Consider the following 19,857-nt stretch of genomic DNA (forward strand, 5'->3'; position numbering starts at 1 on the left):
TGGGAGGTTTCAATTTGAACCATATGATCATATGAAACAGGTTTTATGGGAAAACCATAGGCATGTAAGAAGAGCCTGCTGGATCAGGCCAATGGCTCATCTAGAGCAGCATCCTGCTCTCACAGTGCCCAATCAGATGCCTGAGTGAAACCAACAAGAAGGATTTGAGCACAAGAGCATTCTCTCCTCCTGTGGTTTCCAGCAACTGGTATTCAGAAACATTGCAGCCTCAAACTATGGTGGCAGAGCATAGCCATTGTGGCTAGTGACCATTAATAGCCCTCTCCTCAATGAATTGGTCCCATCTTCTTTTAAAACTATCCAAGGTGGTGGCCATTGCCGCCTCCTGTGGCAACAAGTACCATAGTGGAGGCAATCTGGATACAAAAAACCCCCAAGCAAAAACAAATATTTTGTTTCAAAGCAGCTGACTGGCCTATGTGATATATTTTAAATAAAATTCCTCCTCATTTCTACCCACTAACTGATCAAACAATTGATTGTCTTAACATATGCCTGAATAATGCCTACAGATAGACTGCTCCACATATATGTAAGATAATGAAGTTTTAAAACTCTCTTCACTTAAAATATTTATTAACCGGGCCAGAATGTTATATATGCATGTGTCACAGCGGTTGCCATGTTGGCCCCACAACAGACAAGAGTTACAAAATAATTAGAATGAATTTTATGGACTCAATTTTGTCCATCCCCTAAGTTTGCTTTTCTTGAATGCTTCTGCCTGATGACACTTTCCGTGAAACTCAAAAATAAAGATACAATATAATTCTTTACCCAATAACTCAACTCTGTCCTCCAAGCAAGGACAAAAACCCTAAAATCATCTGCTTGGTGGATGCGAACAGCTTCACTGGCAGTCCCAATGGGAGCCAGAATGGAAAAGAAGAGAGGGAGCCTTGTTCTCATAGGCTGTGGAGAGACAGCCACAGCTGCAAGCAGCTTCCTAAATCTCAAATGGTTGAGAAACTTCAAATAAATAGAGCATGCCAATACAGAAGAGTAGTGTGGGGTTAACAGGGACAGAGACATAAATGACTGCAATTTTAGCAAGCCATGAGGGATCATTCTCAGGGGTGTGCCAAGGCGTGCATAGCCTAGTAGCAATGTAAGAGCTGCTTCAGGAGAACTACTTGCCAGTGCAAGAAGTCTAAAAAACCCACTTGTTTGTTTGCAATTGTACCAAGTGTTAAAAATTCTGTAGGTGATGGCTGCCACATTGGTCCCAAAGGCAGGCTATGTGGTGTAGGCAAAATGAAAATATGATGCCTTGGGTTGGTACAATACGCAAAGTTTTGACAATACACATAAGGAGCCAATATATGTAGAGTATGCTGCCTTACAAGTATATTTGCACAATGTGAACATCAGTTACCATGATCAGTTATGTATGTACTGGTGCAGTAGCCAGTTGCTCTGCAGAATTCTGAAATTTGGCTCCTTTGAATTCTGCCTGTGGCCGAGCTTTTTGGGGAAAAAAACCTTACAGGGTTGCTTACTGCTACACTGACCCATGTTAATCCAAAATTACCAAGATAACTATTTCCAAACATCAGAAGACTTCCAGCTGCCACTTGGGCTCAACCTCGCCTGGGTTAACACAGAACACAGTTATCTAGGCATAACAATTCAACATTCCAGTATGACGTAAAACAATTGCCAACTTCTCTTCTGCAAGGTGACCTGAGTCTCACCTGCTAGGGCTGGGCAATATCTGCTTTTCAACATCGTGATGTATCACCAGCGAAACATTGTGATACACTGTTGTGATATATCTGAAAATGAGGAGGAAGGAGGACTGCAAAGTGGTTTGAACTGGCTTGGTAGCCAGCCAGCCCACCATCCGCTTCTGCCGCTTAGTGAATGTATTGGTAGATATTGCTTAAGAATTCCACCCCACTATTTTATTCCATTAACGTCTATTTTCACCATGAAGGGCTGGGGATGGAAGCAAATAATTTCCCCTTATCTCGACCTTGCACCTCTGTTATCAAAATGCAACTCGGGCACAAACTCACTGACATAAGGCAAATAATACAATGAGTTCCTGACTCTATCTGTAAAATCAGAAATCAAATCTCCCAGAGTTGTGAGAATTAGAGAAAGGATTAAAATGTGCCTTGTAAAAGGGCTACTGTATCAATTATAACTGAGAATTCAACATAGAAGTGTGATCCCTGTTGAAGTTTTGCAGACTGTGCGCAGAGGGAGACATTTCTTTTGCACACCAGAGAGTGAAGCAACAGAGTGCTACATGCAGAGGAAGTGCTCAGACAAGGCAGGCTTTCAGTTTTTTCTGTCCTTTTATGGGCACTCAGCTGGAATCAACTCAGTTCTGATGCTTACGGAAGGCCAGACATGAGTGAGTCAGGCAAACTGGTTAGCTTTTTCCCATGTCCTGCTCAATGCTGGGCTATTATGAGTTGCTAAAAAGGACTGTGAGGGTGGAAGACAACAAGAAAGCGGGAACACAATGGGGCAGCCAGAAGAAGAGAGGACCAGAACCAGTCTCAGTAAAGAAGCGATTCTACTCACCAGATCAAAAAGTATGCATTTTCCACTCAGTTAGTCACACCAGTTAAGGAGCTATGGAAGTTTAACCAAGCCATGCCTACAGCCCCCTTGCCCCAGAACAGTTCTAAAATTAACCCCCATCAGCTCCAGAATAAGTGGCCATCTTCAATTGTCTCCACCAGTTCATAACTGGGTACTGGACACAAATCACCATCTTGACAATCTCAACCTTCATTAAAAAAAAGTATATGAAAATCAAGCTTCTAGCTCTTAATTAAATAACATGCTTGAAATTTTGGGAAGTATCAAACTAAGTTGGGTGGTCTGAAGATTTCCCTAGAACAAGCAGAATGAACCCTGCAAAATGAGCACACGTGCAAATTTCCAAGGTTCACAAAGATTGTAGCCAGCGTTTGAAATTCACCGGGTGCCAGGCACATTTTGCACCTGGCCACTTGCAACCATGTGAAGATGCCTGGGCGCCAGGATGGCACCTGATGTCTTCACTATCTGAAAGTGCATGCCTGGGGATCCATGGACCTTGACTGTTTTCACACAGTAGTTACACATCCTGTAGAATTCTATGTGTTATATTTTATCTGCACAATCACACTGAATTTCAGGAATCAAAAAGTTGTTCAGTGGTACCTCGGGTTACAGACGCTTCAGGTTACAGACTCCGCTAACCCAGAAATAGTACCTCAGGTTAAGAACTTTGCTTCAGGGTGAGAACAGAAATCACACGATGGCAGCGGGAGGCCCCATTAGCTAAAGTGGTACCTCAGGTTTACAACAGTTTCAGGTTAAGAACGGACCTCCAGAATGAATTAAGTTCTTAACCTGAGGTACCACTGTATTGAAAAATAGGACCTTCCAGCTGTTTGACCCAAAAATGACAACTAGGCATTCCATTTTGATGTCTGTAACCCTGGTTTAAAGAGCCATTTGGCACCTAAATTGTGTAGCTGAGTTTCTATCACTGGTTGTAGCCTCCAGCTTTCATCGGTACAGATTTTTGTGTGTTTTTTAGTCGCGCAGAGTATACTGACAGGGCTGTTCCGATACTACACTGACAATATGCAAAAAGAAAAAAAGAGTTTAACCAGCAGTAAGCCATTCTGCTTTTCTGTTCTTCTGCTCTAAATAACACAATACAGGTTTATCTTTTCATAAAAAAACCCAAAGTCTGTACTAAAGACTAGGAAAGTCAAAATATATTAATGGCTGCCTTCACCTGAACAAAGGCAAACTGCCTTAATTCTCTTACAGAGAATATCCCCTACTTCACATGCTCTCATTTTTACAGAAACATTTACCCCTCAAGAAGGATTGTACTCCATTAAGCAATTCTATCCCAAAGTTCTCATCTTCCAGGGAGGAACTGGCACTCTCTATGGTGGAGATGGGTACCATATGAAGGAGTGGACCTTATGCTCATTCACAAGTACCAATAGTTCATGGTTAAGACCTCACTTTTTGTGACATTGAAGGAAACATGCTAATAACAAACCCGTGCAAATTTACTGTATGAAGAAAGCTGGTCAGGTACAATATGAAGCTGCCTCACACCTGCCATGGGAAAGATTGGACAACCATCTTTCATGCATGATTAAAATAAGCCATCCAACATTTGAGCAGAAAGGACTCTTAAGTCCCAGGCACTATTTTGCCTCAAAGTATTCCCCACTCCCCGCAAGGTACTATTTTCAACACATGAGAAAGCCAAGCCACAGGAAATAAGCCCTCTTATTTCATGGTCATATGTGGGCTGAAGGCGTTAAAATTAGTCCAACTGGTGGACTTGTTTACTCACACAGAAAGTAATTGTGTGCTTCTGGCAAGCTATCGGAACTAGCTACGCCTTCTTGACTACTTAAAATAAATACCGTATTTTTCGCCCTATAGGACGCACTTTTTCCCCTCCAAAAATGAAGGGGAAATCTGCGTGCATCCTATGGGGGGAATGCAGGCTTTTGCTGAAGCTTGGAAAGCGAGAGGCGTCGGTGCGCACCGGCCCCTCTCGCTCTCCAGGCTTCAGGAAGACATCCGCAGCCTAGGCAGCCCTGCGGGAGTTCCGGCAGGGCTGTCTAGGCTGCGGATAGCAGCCTGCTTCCCGGAGCGCCGGGCGCGCTGAAAACAGAGCGCCCGGCGCTTCGGGAACACATCCGCAGCCTAGGCAGCCCTGCGGGAGTTCCCCGCAGGGCTCCCCACGCTGCGGATAGCAGCCTGCCACCCGGCGCGAGGGGCGCCCTGAAGCAGAGCGCCCCTCGCACCGGGCATACATCCACAGCGTGGGGAGCCCTGCAGGAGTTCCCTGCAGGGCTCCCCACGCTGCGGATAGCAGCCTGCCACCCAGTGGGCGGGGCGCGCTGAAGCAGAGCGCCCCGCGCGCCGGGCAGACATCGGCCAGCCCCACAAGCTCGGGGGACAGCAGGGAGGCGCAGCGCCGCCATCCTGCTGTTCCTCGACCTGGTTCGGTTTCCCCAACCTGGTTTTGGGGGGGAAATAAAGGGGGGAAATTTCCTTTATTCCCCCCCAAAAAAAAACTCGGTGCGTCCTATGGGACGGAGCGTCCTATGGGACGAAAAATACGGTGCACAGAACTCAGAGAGGTATGTGGGAGGGCCTTCAGTGTGGTTATTTCTGCCCTAGATGCCCTTGGGGGAAGTCTAGTAGGAGCTACCAGATGGACAAGTGGACAAAAAAGTCTAAACCCTCTGGCAAGAACTAAGCCACTTTTGCATCCAGCGGTTTCTAGAATTCCTGTCACACAAAAAGCAAACCTAGAGCTATCTGCCTCAGCCAGCAAACTTACAACACAACGCTATTTCACCTGTGGGGCAGCTCAGTCCACCTCCTGACCTAACACTTCAGGGCTACCACCTCCCCTGTGTCCACTCCAACTCATAGTGGTTTTGTGTTCCCCAATATGCTCACACATAACGCCATTAGAAGAAAATAATGTGAAGGAGACAGGGTTTTACTACTACCCCAAGCAGCAAAATATATGGAACACAGAAAACGAAAAGGAATAAAAGGCTCAGAAAGCCTAATGTGTGCAAGGGCCATGTACTGAGGAACAGTAATATAAAACTAAAAATGTAAGAAAAGTGCAGCCACATGTATGTGAATGTGTAGAAATAGCAACTACAACCATCATCCCTGACCACTGGTCTTGTTAGCTAGGGATGATGGGAGTTGTGGTCCCAAAACAGCTGGAGGGCCAAGTTTGGCCATCACTGATTTATAACATAGACATAATAGTCACTATAATTTGCTACCTTCCACACATTCACATACCTGTGGTATCTGAAGAAGTGTGCATGCACACGAAAGCTCATACCAAGAACTAACTTAGTTGGTCTTTAAGGTGCTACTGGAAGGAAAAAAAAATTTTTTGTTTTGACTATGGCAGACCAACACGGCTACCTATCTGTAACCATACCTGTGGTTTGTTAATTTTGGTTTTATTTTATATTTGTTAAACAGTGATCTATAATTGTATATGGACTAAGTATATTGTCCCCAGATCCTATTTGATAACATTGTATTTTGTAGAAGAAATAAAAAACAAAAACAAAAACAGCGAGTTCTACTACAGTTAGAGAAGATATATGTGTTGGGGGGAGTGGGGAAGAAGAGTATGAGTGATCCTTTTCAATCCATTGCTATGTGCTCTGCTGAAATGTTTTAACAACCTTCACACTGCTGTCCAAAAGGGGAAAAAATGTAAAACTTCCCATGAATTTTCTAATAGTTTAGTTGCTTTTAGATAAGAGATTGCAACACTAAGAACAGGCACCACACAGCAGATTCAAGTACTGAGTCACTCCTCACTAGGCCTTGGGCTCTGGGCATCCGGGACAGAAACTTCTGGGTCACTTTGTTAAGCTATACAAAGCTCTCCTCTAAGAGAACATCTTGGCACTTAGCTGTGCATCCTTCATTCCCTGAAGCCACTACAATTGGGTACAGATGATGAAATCAAAACCTAGCGTCTCCAGGTGGCAGATTGAAACAGAAAGGGGGCACATCAGACTTCCTAGAGAAACACAGCACTCCCATCTAGATGAGGCTACAAATTCAGAGAGCAGTTAACTGGCAACATGCAATCAAGCTGGCAGCCTCCTCGTCTCTCACATGGCATGCAGAGGAGAAAAAGAACCATTCCTTGATGGCCTCCCTCTCACAAGCTGCCTTGCAAAAAACTACACAGGCTTGTCTTCTAAAGTGCATTCCCCTGATCTCCTGACCTGAAACCCTGATCTAATTATTTTAATTGCTATTTTAACAGGTTTTATTGTGCATTTTATTATGAATGTTTTCTTTTTTTAAAAAAAATAATTTTAATTAAGTTTCCATTTACCAAATTAAACATATCATACCAATTAGTCCAAATTGTATCAATACACATCATAAAGTCCAAATGTTTTCCAAATTAAAATTTTTTTGTGGGGTACCCATGCTTCGCGATCGTCAGGAGCCCAATCATCCATATTTCTGCTGCTTTCCTGTTTACAATGATGTTTTCAGTCCCATCTTCTCAACTCTTTGTCGTTACTCATTTTCCTTTTCAGTCACCTCCGAGTTCTCGCCACAAGTGGATTGAAAGAAACAGTCTTATTTATAGTTACAGAAAGGTAGCCGTGTTGGTCTGCCATAGTCAAAACAAAAATTTTTTTTTTTTTTTTTTTTTCTTTCTTTCCAGTAGCACCTTAAAGACCAACTAAGTTAGTTCTTGGTATGAGCTTTCGTGTGCATGCACACTTCGTCAGATACACTGAAATAGAAGTTGCCAGATCCTTCTATATAGTGAGAAGGTGGGGAGGGGTATTACTCAGAAGGGTGGTGGGAATGGGTGGTTGGCAGATAGCTGAGATGAGCCTGTTGACGGCTCTTAACGACTGCAATAGGTCTTACAGGAAAAAGCAAGGGGTGAGAAGGTGAAAAATGGCTTTGTCATGTATAATGAGATAAGAATCCAATGTCTTTGTTCAGACCAGGTCTCTCCATGGTTTTAAGTTTGGTAATGAGTTGCAATTCAGCAGCTTCTCTTTCCAGTCTATTTCTGAAATTCCTTTGTAGTAATACAGCTACTTTGAGATCTTGTATAGAATGTCCTGGGAGATTGAAGTGTTCTCCTACTGGTTTCTCTGTCTTGTGATTCTTGATGTCCGATTTATGTCCGTTTATTCTTTGGCGTAAGGTTTGGCCTGTTTGTCCAATATAGAGAGCTGAGGGACACTGTTGGCATTTGATGGCATATACAATGTTAGACGATGAGCAATTAAATAGTTAATTATGTTTACAAGCTATAAGGAACACCATTTCAGACAAAACCACAGCGGACTTTGCCACCAAACTCTGCCAATTTGTCCTTACCCACAACAACTTCAAATTCGGTGATGACCTGTTCCTTCAGATCAGCGGCACAGCAATGGGCACCCGCATGGCCCCACAGTATGCCAACATCTTCATGGCAGATTTAGAACAACGTTTCCTAAACTCCTACCCACTCAAACCTCTCTTGTACCTGCGATACATTGACGATATTTTTATCATCTGGACACATGGTCAACAGACCCTGGACACCTTCCACCAGAAATTCAATGATTTTCACCCCACAATCAACCTAACAATGAATCAATCTATGCAAGAAATACATTTTTTGGACACTACTATAAAAATACAGGATGGACGCATAGACACCACCTTATACCGTAAACCAACTGACCGACAAACATATCTACATGCCTCTAGCTACCATCCCAAACATACCAAACAGTCCATTGTATATAGCCAGGCACTACGTTACAGCCGTATCTGTTCCAACTCTACAGACAGAGACTCTCACCTAAGAGATCTACAGCAAACCTTTTTAGAACTAAAATACCCAGCAGATGAAGTTAGACAACAGATCAACAGAGCCAGACAGATACCCAGAGAGAACTTGCTGCAAGACAGACCCAAAAAAGAAAATAACAGAACACCTCTAGTCATCACATACAGCTCCCAAGTCAAAACAGTACAACGCATCATCAGAGATCTACAACCTCTCCTGGACAATGACAGTTCTCTTTCTCAAGCTCTGGGAGGAAGACCTTTCATTGCCTACAGACAGCCACCCAATCTTAAACAACTCCTAACCCACAATAATACTACAACCAGACGTAACACGGACACTGGCACCAGAGCCTGCAATAAACCCAGATGCCAACTTTGCTGCCACATACACCCGGACAACACCATTACTGGCCCCAACAACATCACACATACCATCTCGGGACTATTTAATTGCTCATCGTCTAACATTGTATATGCCATCAAATGCCAACAGTGTCCCTCAGCTCTCTATATTGGACAAACAGGCCAAACCTTACGCCAAAGAATAAACGGACATAAATCGGACATCAAGAATCACAAGACAGAGAAACCAGTAGGAGAACACTTCAATCTCCCAGGACATTCTATACAAGATCTCAAAGTAGCTGTATTACTACAAAGGAATTTCAGAAATAGACTGGAAAGAGAAGCTGCTGAATTGCAACTCATTACCAAACTTAAAACCATGGAGAGACCTGGTCTGAACAAAGACATTGGATTCTTATCTCATTATACATGACAAAGCCATTTTTCACCTTCTCACCCCTTGCTTTTTCCTGTAAGACCTATTGCAGTCGTTAAGAGCCGTCAACAGGCTCATCTCAGCTATCTGCCAACCACCCATTCCCACCACCCTTCTGAGTAATACCCCTCCCCACCTTCTCACTATATAGAAGGATCTGGCAACTTCTATTTCAGTGTATCTGACGAAGTGTGCATGCACACGAAAGCTCATACCAAGAACTAACTTAGTTGGTCTTTAAGGTGCTACTGGAAAGAAAGAAAAAAAAAAAAAAAAAATTTTTTAGTCTTATTTATATCTCTGTGTGGGCTTATTATGAATGTTTTCAATGTTTTAATAAAATGGTTTTATTGCATATTTTGATTGTGTGCTGATATATTTTTATAACTGCTTAGAAACCATTTTAGCAAGTAAGTGGTATAAGAAACAACAACATTCCCACCTTAGAAGTCAGATTACCTGCCCCAGTACAAAAATGTGGCCTCAGCAAAGAGGATTTCTAACTAGAGGAACCCAGAGCAAGGCCATTCCAAAAAGTACAGCTGCACAAAAAGTAACACCTCAAGAACTTCAGCATTAAAACACACACAAACTGCTGAAAGACCTCCTGGTTGCAATCCACAATCAATAGCATTTAGGTAGAATGTCTGCTAAACATGGCACTGTGTGACCCTTTTTCAGATGACTTTGAGATCAAGGTTAAGATAAGAAAAACAGTGATTTGGGGGAAAGAAATCCAGTCAGGGATTGAAAATGACAAGGGAGAGATTAAGCAGCTGAAGAAAAACAACCTACCTAAGCCATTGTGGAACCCTATTTATTTAATTTATCCTAATAAAGGGTCTGCCGTCCTTTTTGAAGCAGTAGACATGTTCTGAATTTTGAGACGGTGCTATGGGCACTGGTCACAAAATGGCTGCCATGGGGATGTGGCATAACACAACTTAAGAGCAAAAGTCATAGGTGCTTGATTACTCCACTGCCCCCAGAAAATATCATGATTGCTGTGGGAAGTCACCTATGTCCTGTTGGTCCTGACTGTGGGGATCATACATTACACAGATACACACAGTTGCCATCTAACAGGGAGCTTTCTTTAGTACAGTTGTACCTTGGAAGTCGAATGGAATCCATTCCGGAAGTCCGTTTGACTTCCAGAATGTTTGGAAACCAAAGTGCAGCTTCTGATTAGCTGCAGGAAACTCCTGCAGCCAATTGGAAGCCGCGGAAGCCCCGCTGGATGTTCGGGTTCCAAAGAATGTTCGCAAACCGCAACACCCACTTCCAGGTTTGCGGCATTTGGGAGCCAAAACATCCAAGTACCAAGGCATTCAGGATCCAAGGTACGACTGTACAGTCAAACCTCGCTTGTCAAACCGTTCTGGAAGCCCGTTCGGCTTCCGAAATGCTCGACAACCGAGGCATGGCTACCAATTGGTTGTAAGAGCTTCCTGCACTCAAGTGGAAGCTGCGTCGGACGTTTGGCTTCCGAAAAATGCTCGAAAACCAGAGCATTTACAGTGGTACCTCGGGTTAAGAACTTAATTTGTTCTGGAGGTCTGCTCTTAACCTGAAATTGTTCTTAACCTGAAGCACTGCTTTAGCTAATGGGGCCTCCCGCTGCTGCAGCACCGCCAGAACACGATTTCTGTTCTCATCCTGAAGCAAAGTTCTTAACTCGAGGTAATATTTCGGGGTTAGCAGAGTCTGTAACCTGAAGCGTATGTAACCCGAGGTACCACTGTACTTCCAGGTTTTCAGCGTGCGGGAGCTGAAACGTTCCAAAACAGAGCCGTTCAGGAACCGAGGTTTGACTGTACCAGGATACATGTTGACCACACCACACACATGTATTTCTCTCTCATGCATTAATGCACTTCACATATGCACCTCTTCCTCTCTCTTCCAAGTGCCTCTCTCCCTCTCACAGACCACATATACGGTATACCGCCTTCTCAGTTACTCATACAAACCACACAAGCCACACGAATCTCTTTCTTTGTCCATCTCTCTTAATCACACACCGTGCACCCCCTCTGAAAGGCCTCTTTACCAGTGAAGAAGTGGCTGTCATTTCAACCACCCCCCTCCAAAGCTATTCACATGACAACTGGTTGGCAATCACTGCCCTAATGGTTGACTGAACCCTAAGTTAGAGTAGCATACGAATTCCCAAATACCGAGCAATCTAGACCAAAAAGAATAGCATTAAAACAATTATAAAGAAGGACAAGATGTATTTGTGTGCAGGTGTATCAAGAGAATCTACAGTCTCATACCATCATATCTAAGCATCAAATTCTGTAGCCAGATCACATTAAAAGCTTCAACACAACATGTTTCCCCCCCTCTTCAAGCTATCCAAAGTTTCTTGTGGCTCATAACAATTCCTAGTCAAGTAGGGCATGGGACAGAATAAATTATCACACCCCTCAGAGGGAGAGATACCGATAATAAACTGTCACTATTAATTTTTAAAGCACCAAGCAGCATCCTCTAGTTGGACATTCCAGGATAACTTTTCTTTTAGGCGGTTGTTGTCACCCACTCACAGGGAAGAAATGTTTCCATCCTCTACTAAGTAGGTACTCTATGCACCCTGCCCACTTCTCCTCGACTAAAGGTCACTAAGCATATTATGCACCAGGGAACTGGGCTCACTATCCAGACAATTAGTTGACTGCCACCGACAACAAGCACTGCTTTGTCATTTTCAGGTGTGGCTGGGATTCAAAGTATGCCTACAAATGGACATTTTGCTCTGCAGATTTACAAAGATGGCTTCAAAACTGATCCACAGAGAAAACTGTTTGCAGGCATGGTTTGAATTCAAACTTTATCTGCAGATGGGGCTCACTGTAAGCATTGACCAGTTGATCAATCAGGGTTTTCTGCTTTGCCAAGGAACCATCGGAAACTGAAAGTATGCTCTTGATAGTTCCTTTGCAGCTGCATACTTACCTGCCCCACACCTGACATCACAGATAACATCAGGTACGTGCAGTTTGGGGGAAGCGGCTTCATGGGCCAAATTAGCACTGAGTCTAATTAGGCCGATGAGCTAAAGGTTCCTCACTGATGTTATACACAATGTACAACATCCCAGATTCTATTCTTGCACTGGTAACCTTCTCTGGCATTTCTAGCAGGCAAAGAGCTTTCCAGTCATTTGCCCAGCCTTCCAACAAACCTGTGCAGCAGATTATTTGTCTACCCACTTACAGTGAAGAAACAGGCTAAAGGATGAGATGCATCCTGAGGTGCCATTATGATCATGATAGAGAGTGCTATGTGAAAAATAATTTGTGTCCTGTAGTCCTCAGAGTTGACTATGGCAGCCAGTACTTTGTTCAGGGTATGAAACTCATTGATTTCATCCCCCAATGCCACTTAATTTCTGGCCATACTTCTCCACCTTCATCTTATCCCCATCTTGACTATAATATTCTAGAATGCTTGGCTTGTGTGCTACCCACAACTTATTTGCTCACCTAATTACTGCACACTTGCAGCCTGCACATTTCACTGAGCAGTTTTATTGGGTACATTTTAATTTGCAACTCCTTCCATTTCTCCAGATTCCTCAGCTGCTGCTTCTTCTTTTTTATTGGTGCTTCAAATTCTTGTCCATCAATTATTGTATCATAAATATCATCTGTTTGTAGGGGGGATGCTTGTCAGAGCTTGTTAATTTCATTTCAGCTTTGATAATTTCATTTCCTCAGGCAATATTTTAGTAGTTTTCCTTTCTGACAGCTAAGGAGAGAGTTCTATTTTTAAAAGAGGTTGAATATACACACATCCTCTTTGGGTGCTGTTTCCAGAAGACCACTGAGGAAAATACTGTAACTGAGAGAATATAGCAGTAGGCAACATGTGAAGAAACTTTAATAGCCTTACTTGACTCTGAAGCTCGCTCTGCTGTTTAAGGCGCAGGTTTTCTGGAGTGTCTGCCACCATAGTGAAGGACTGCTTTGGGTAGTGTCTGCAAAGAGGAAAAAAAATAGGCTGTGTTAAAAAGGAATCATTCTTAATCTGGTTTGGCCAGATTAGATGAAACCAACACCAGCACAGTCTCTATACATATCATCTACCCCCAGTTTGTGAACTCCTAAACAGACCAATTGTGGATTTTACTCAGCTGTTCAAGGTGCCTCTGTCCACCTAATATAATGGATGCTGCTATACTGTCTTTAGTACTGTGGAAGATTGATAGGAATAACGCAAAAACTTAAAGGAAAATTTTGATGTAGCGTCTGTGACATCACTGAATTGGCTCAGCTACAGTGTACCAAAATCCAGGGAGTAGGGAAGGAAGTAAGAACAGATAAAATGTATTCCTGCACAGATACCTTGTGAAAACTATACTCTTAGTTGGCAAGTTTTGTACTTATGCCTCTCCCCACAATTTAGCTCATTTAAATATATCCAAATTTAGATGCAATTATCCATTGCCTACCTTAAGAGGCAAGTGTAAAAGCAGCTGGGGGCAACCGAGACAAATCAGGCCAGTCAAAATTTGTCAAACAACCTGTAATGCTTCCCTAATCCATGCTGTTTGGTAGCTAAGTTAAGCATTGGTCCATGAATTCAGATGGGGCGCTATGTGCAAAACCACTGAAGATGTGCATAAGTCTGACCTAGTACAGTATCATGAATTTAGCTTCCACGAGCATAAAACTATCATGTGATTCTTTCTCCAGAAGAGTCAACAAATCAGGGAGCTCAACAGGGGACTTGTTTCACATATATCTAAGGTGCTTGGCGAATAAGGGATACATTTCAAACTTTAATCCATAAATTTCGCTTTCATAGCATTTCCCTCCTTATTAGCAGTGGGGCACACATTTGTGCCACTGTACTGTGAGGAACCTAGATTTTCTAGAACAACTTTTTATCGGATTTTATTTAAAAGGATCATAGGAATGATAAATAATACAAATGAATAGACCAAGTTTTCTCATGTTATCTGTATATCACAAAAATAGCACAATAAATCTGCAGTAATATCTACAATGTATGGTTCATTATTAGTGGTCAATGTATAGGTTCTTGGTTCATGAATTGATTAAACAAAATCAAAAGGGAAACAGGATACAACAGAGGTAACCGATAACATTCAACATTACATAGCTAAACACCTAATCAGGAGCCCTTGTGATTGTGTTTTTCCTCTTACGTTACCAATGAAACAATATAAAGCATTGGTATTTTGATGAATGTGGGAAAGGGGTTCAAACAGAAGGTAATAATTTATGTTTAAAGTTAAAATTTAGATAAACCAGACTAAGCCAAATGCTGATGGGTTGTTTATTTTCTGGAATACTGGGATATGTTATGAAATTACACCATTTTTCTTGATCTGCCCACAAGTCAACCATAGTTTATTTGTTAATCTTTCAAGGAGGGCTGTTTCCAAAATGCTTTGTATCAACTGTCTATCATTGTGCCAGAAAGGTGTTTCCAGTGTCTGGTTATGTTGTGTCTCACTGCTTGTAGTAACTGGCATGTTAATTCTTTATTATTATGTAAATCCAGATTGTTATCTTGAAATATATTTAATAAAATTATTTCTGGTTTGACTTCTAATTGTTGTTTTCTTCTGGGGAACCTAGCTGTCTTATGCAGAACATTTAGCCATGATTGCAAAGTCAGCATCAGTCTGCTAAAAATTCAGAAAGTAGAAGCATGTTACATGTGGGTATACAGTGGTTGTTTCTGCATACTTAATGCCCCACAACTGCAAAAAAAAAAAAAAAAGAATAGCGAGATCTTGCAACTGCAATAATTTGGGGAAATTAATGGTTGTTATTTGGCCTACATCTACATAGTTGGACATTTTTTGTGCCTTCATTGCACAAAAATAAAGGTTCTCCAACCTAGAGGGCATTGTAGCCAATCAAAACCACTTAGAAGAACATGCCTGCAGAAATGCAGTTATTTGGTGTAGAATCTTTAGCTCAGGGCTCATTTTCTTTAAAAGCAAATTTCTAGCCCTTATGTGTAAAGTTTGAAAATGCGGCCAGTGATTGGTGAATTTATGATCACATGAACACGATTCCAGTTGCTAAGAAGTGGAGGTTTTAGCACCCTTCTTTACAGCTAGCAAAATAAAACAAGCAAGGATCTACAAATATTCACAATTCTTTTGCACCACAACATTTGGGTTACCTTGATGCAAAATTCAGAGGCATTTTAAAATGCAGTCTACATAGAACTGTTTGGCTCTGTGAATCTCATCTGTCCTTGAGCCACACCGATGAAACAGCCAATTGCTTTTCCCATCCCCTTCATGAGCACTGCCAGTTTTGCTTTCTTGGCATATAAAGTTCCACTATATTCTTGTGACAAGAATTAGCCTCCGCTCATTGGATAACCTCCACTTTTAACACTCTGGATGAACCCATTAGAAGTTAAATACTCCAGGAGCAGAGAGCCCCCTGCCCTTTCTGATTTCAAAGCACGCACTGGATTTTATTACATTCAAGTTTATGCACACGCAGACCTCTATACCACACCTTTGCAAAGCTGCAGAACATCACAGTATTATCCACCGATACCACACAAAGATAAGCCACTAGCCACAGCAAGGATGAAAAATAACCTGTGAGCACAATGTAGCAGAAAGGCAGGAAATTCAGGGTTAAAAATAGAACTGACTACTCAGAAAGACCAATTAAGAATGAGTATATGTTTAACTGTGCTTACAAAATAAGCACGCAGCAAGCAACTGCATGCTCAGTACCAACATTCCCCTCCCCACAAGTTGCGGGGCACAAAGTATACAATTCCAGGCCATGCTGTTATTTCTGGCCCTCTCTTGTGCAATTTAAGGACATCAGCGGTAGATTACACTGGGTGACATGACACAGAAGGGACCACCTAGCTAAGGGTATTACATCCCACATATTAAAAAGTGAAGGAGGAAAGAGAGAAAAGAAGTGAAATTGTGGCAGCTAAATGCTATTCAATAAGATCTATGGAGAGGTCTAACCCTGAAGGGAGAAAATAGGAAGAGGAACAGAAAACCACCCTTTTTTTAAAAAGTGGAAAATGTGCCTTAATTTAAGGGCTGTCTGACAATGCACTACGATTTTGAGTACTGGTGAAGCAGAAAGCAGCTTGCCTGCTTGAAGACCATCTCCTCCAGCTCCTAGCCTGCAAACCTGACAAGACTAATGCATGAGCAAGAATTATGCAGTTCCTATGTTTGCCCTAAAATATAAACCCCCAAAATTCCCCTTAATCCCAATTCAGGTTAACCCGCTTAGAGCAGCGAGATATTCTGCGTACACACACAGTATCGTCACAGAACAGGAGGGATAGCTAGCTTGAGCCCACATAAGAGCATTAGACCTTGAAGATTTAGGTTTTAGTTCTTCAGCTACAGCCTTGTAGCAAACCACTCTCACTCAGTGCCCCAATCTGTAGTATGGAACAGAAATAGTATTTCAAAGAATAATTGCCAATGAATGAAATTAAGATAGCATCTCAATACAGTATGTGGATTAGAGTTAGATATGGGTTTCACTTTTCTTTTTCGATTAATGAGAGCATAAAAATGCTAAGTGATTTTGCAATTCTGAATCCCTTTCAAGGCAATCTTGTAATGCAGTGTAACGAGATTGCTAGGAACCCAAGCTGAAATCCCTGAAGAGCAGGATCATCATGTGGACAGAAGGCTGCCATTTTGAATCCTTGTCACTTCTCTGCTCCAATTAGCTTAGGGCCAAATTTGAAGTTAAACCTGCATCTGCTGCCAAAAACAGCCAGATGTCTAGCTCTCCCTTTTCGTGAATCTGCAGCAGAACTCTTCTATGTTGTGATGCTGTGTACTACCACTAGGATTGGAGGTGGCATATGGGAGTGCTAGTTGCTGAGGAATGCAAGTAGAGAGAGTGCTCTTGCATTCATATCCTGCTTCAGATGTGACAGAGGGGAAGGTGGAAGCAAGACATCTGAATTTTTTTTTTAAAAAATTGCCAGCAGTTAGAGCAACATGCAGGGTCTCTAGTATAGTATTAAGATTCTAAGTGGGAGGCTTGAGAAATTGCTCCTCTTGAACCAATTCCAAGCCTAAATCTGAACATGTGTCTTGACTGGGTCAGGTGGTATGATACTGACTTTGAATAGTGTACTGCACCACAAACATCAACTCTGCAAGAAACAATCAAAGCTGGCACACACACCCATCTTCTAGCCATTTATATTTTAGGTTATATTTGGTTTATATTTCAGTTAGATAAAATTAAGGCAACCTTTTAGTTCCTGTCTAATTGGCAGTAGTTAATCCAAGTAGCACTTCCTGGGAGCAGGCAGGGATATACATTTTGGGTGGTGCGGGCTCTTATATTAAAGCTTATGGCCACAGCTAGTCTATATATCAACATATTCTAACCTTGGTGCAAACGCATTTCTAGGTTGAGAGAAGTCCTGATCATACACAGTGTATTTATAATTAACAAGTCTAGGTGGTGGATATGGTTAGAGTGTATTTTAATTTTATATTTATCTGGTTATCCTCAATATGCATTTTTGTACTTTAAAATTAAATATTATTCGTGGGGTAGGTGGAAGGGTGGCTGATGCAGTCTAGCTACCATTCATTGTTTGTTGGGTAGCAAGATACAGCAGAAGCCAGCAATAACAGAGTAAAAGGGACAAATAAGAGAGGAAATATAGGTTTCGTCAGGACATTTTAACTGTCAGTATTTGCTTGTCAATGAGAAAAGATTCTATGGAAGGCAGCTACCAGATGTTCATTCAAACCTGTTTTTTCCAAAAGCTTACCAAAGATACAGACTATAGACAGACACACTGGAACATTTATGGTTGTGCAGTGAGCTTTATGTTGCTGCTATGAAGAGCCAAATTTCTTAGCTTGCCATGGCAACCACTTCCAGTGCTTGTGTTCCAGAAGGGGGTTCCCAGTAGTGGCCACATGTTTTGGTGCAGGAATTTAAAAAAAAACAAACAAACAAACACGCAAACTCCCCAAAGAGATCTGTTAGCATTCTAAAGAGATGTACAATTCAGTTCTGGGAGTTGGTACTTGAAATCCTAGTATCGCTGCCAATAATTGCAGTTCAAGAGTATTAGCAGTGTAATGCAAGGGAAAATCTCACAACCACAGACTTGGCTTATCAGAATCAGGAATTAAAACATTCATGTTTAAACTTAGTTTTCTATTCTCTAAATAACTTCTGCATCAAAAACACCCAATTTCACCAGCATTTAATTGTTTCCTGTACATATCAGGTTGGCATAGTCCCATAAACTACTGAAGGAAACAATAAGGGTAAGGGTCTGATACTAGCTCATAATTTAAAAAATTATTCTGAATGCTAAATGTTTCACATATTGCAGGGTTGTTTGGAATCACTACTTGAATCCACGTGGCAGCGTAATGGATTTAACAGTGAACAGTCACTGTGGAAATTCATCCTTGCAGTAGGAACATTGTCAGTGGTTGACCTAACAGCTAGAGCAGGGGTCAGCCAACTTTTTCAGCCGGGGGCTGGTCCACTGTCCCTCAGACCCCTCAGGACTATATTTTGAAGGGGGGGGGGAACAAATTCCTATGCCCCACAAATAACCCAGAGGTGCATTTTAAACAAAAGCACACTACTCATGTAAAAACACCAGGCAGGCCCCGCAAATAACCCAGAGATGCATTTTAAATAAAAGGACACATTCTACTCATGCAAAAACACACTGATTCCCGGACCATCTGCGGGCTGGATTGAGAAGGCAATTGGGCTGGATCTGGCCCCCGAGCCTTAGTTTGCCTACCCATGAGCTAGACTAGAGCAAAGATACTTTCTTACTAAATGCAGCATGTCCACATAGATTTCATTTTCTCAAAAGATACTTAAGTACTGGCATTAGCAATGAATTTTTGGAATCAGGACCAGAAGACTAAATATTTGGGGGGAAACCCAAAACCAGCCACTTTCAGTAAGAGGCCCAAGTGAACAGCAGCAAGTTATTTTGGCAGAACCAGTTGTTGAAATCTGCTCTGTGGAAAATGTATATTGCTACTATAATTACTAAGCAAGAGACAGAAAATGAGTCCAAATGTAAAGGAGGAAAAGTTTGGATTCTCCTTCATAATATGAATAAGAGTAGCCATGTAACTCTTGAATAGCTAGCATAAATACAAATGCTTAGAATAAGGCAGAAGCAGATCTCATCTGCACAAGAACTCAAGACACAAGAACTGCAGTAAATGCACTGCAGTTATTTTAAATGTTTTAATTAGCAAGTGACGTGGTCTCCAATAACATAAGCCATTTTTGTGGCTCCTACCTCTTAGTTCTACCAAACAAATGTGGCCTTCACTTCCATACTTATGCCATTCCTAAAAAAACCAAAAACCCTCCCCTATCATCTGCTATCACTTAGCAAATGTCCACCTTCAGCCTTTGTAGATTCTACTTCTTGCTACCTCATAGCAAGGGGCGGCGGGGGGGGGGGGGAGAATTTGTATTGCTCACTTTCTATTGAATAAGCTAGTTATTAAAGTATACCTACATTTCACTTCCACCACAAGATAAAGAGATGAAACTGACACACTTTTATAATGTATCAAAAGGTAGTAAAGAGAAAATTCCCAGTACGTACTGTATTAATTCCCTAAGTCACAAACTGGCTTGCACACATTTCAGAACGCTGAGGAGGAACTCTTTAATGGAGAA

General features: G+C 41.9%; 1 protein-coding gene across 2 annotated transcripts in view; it reads right to left on the bottom strand.

Moving 5' to 3' along the window:
* The window catches only part of LASP1 (LIM and SH3 protein 1), a 53,771-nt gene that overhangs the window by 14,609 nt on the left and 19,305 nt on the right, over positions 1 to 19,857 (bottom strand). For both annotated transcript variants that reach the window (XR_014541066.1, XM_083583548.1), the window contains exon 3: positions 13,061 to 13,145. Coding sequence is in view for 1 of the 2 variants with exons in the window: in XM_083583548.1 (XP_083439674.1) it covers positions 13,061 to 13,145 (85 nt within the window). In the remaining variant the exon portion in view is untranslated. The remainder of the gene's footprint in view (positions 1 to 13,060; positions 13,146 to 19,857) is intronic.

Source organism: Podarcis filfolensis (genome assembly GCF_964270895.1).
Source record: "Podarcis filfolensis genome assembly, chromosome: 13".
In the NCBI taxonomy this organism is placed as follows: Eukaryota; Metazoa; Chordata; class Lepidosauria; order Squamata; family Lacertidae; genus Podarcis; species Podarcis filfolensis.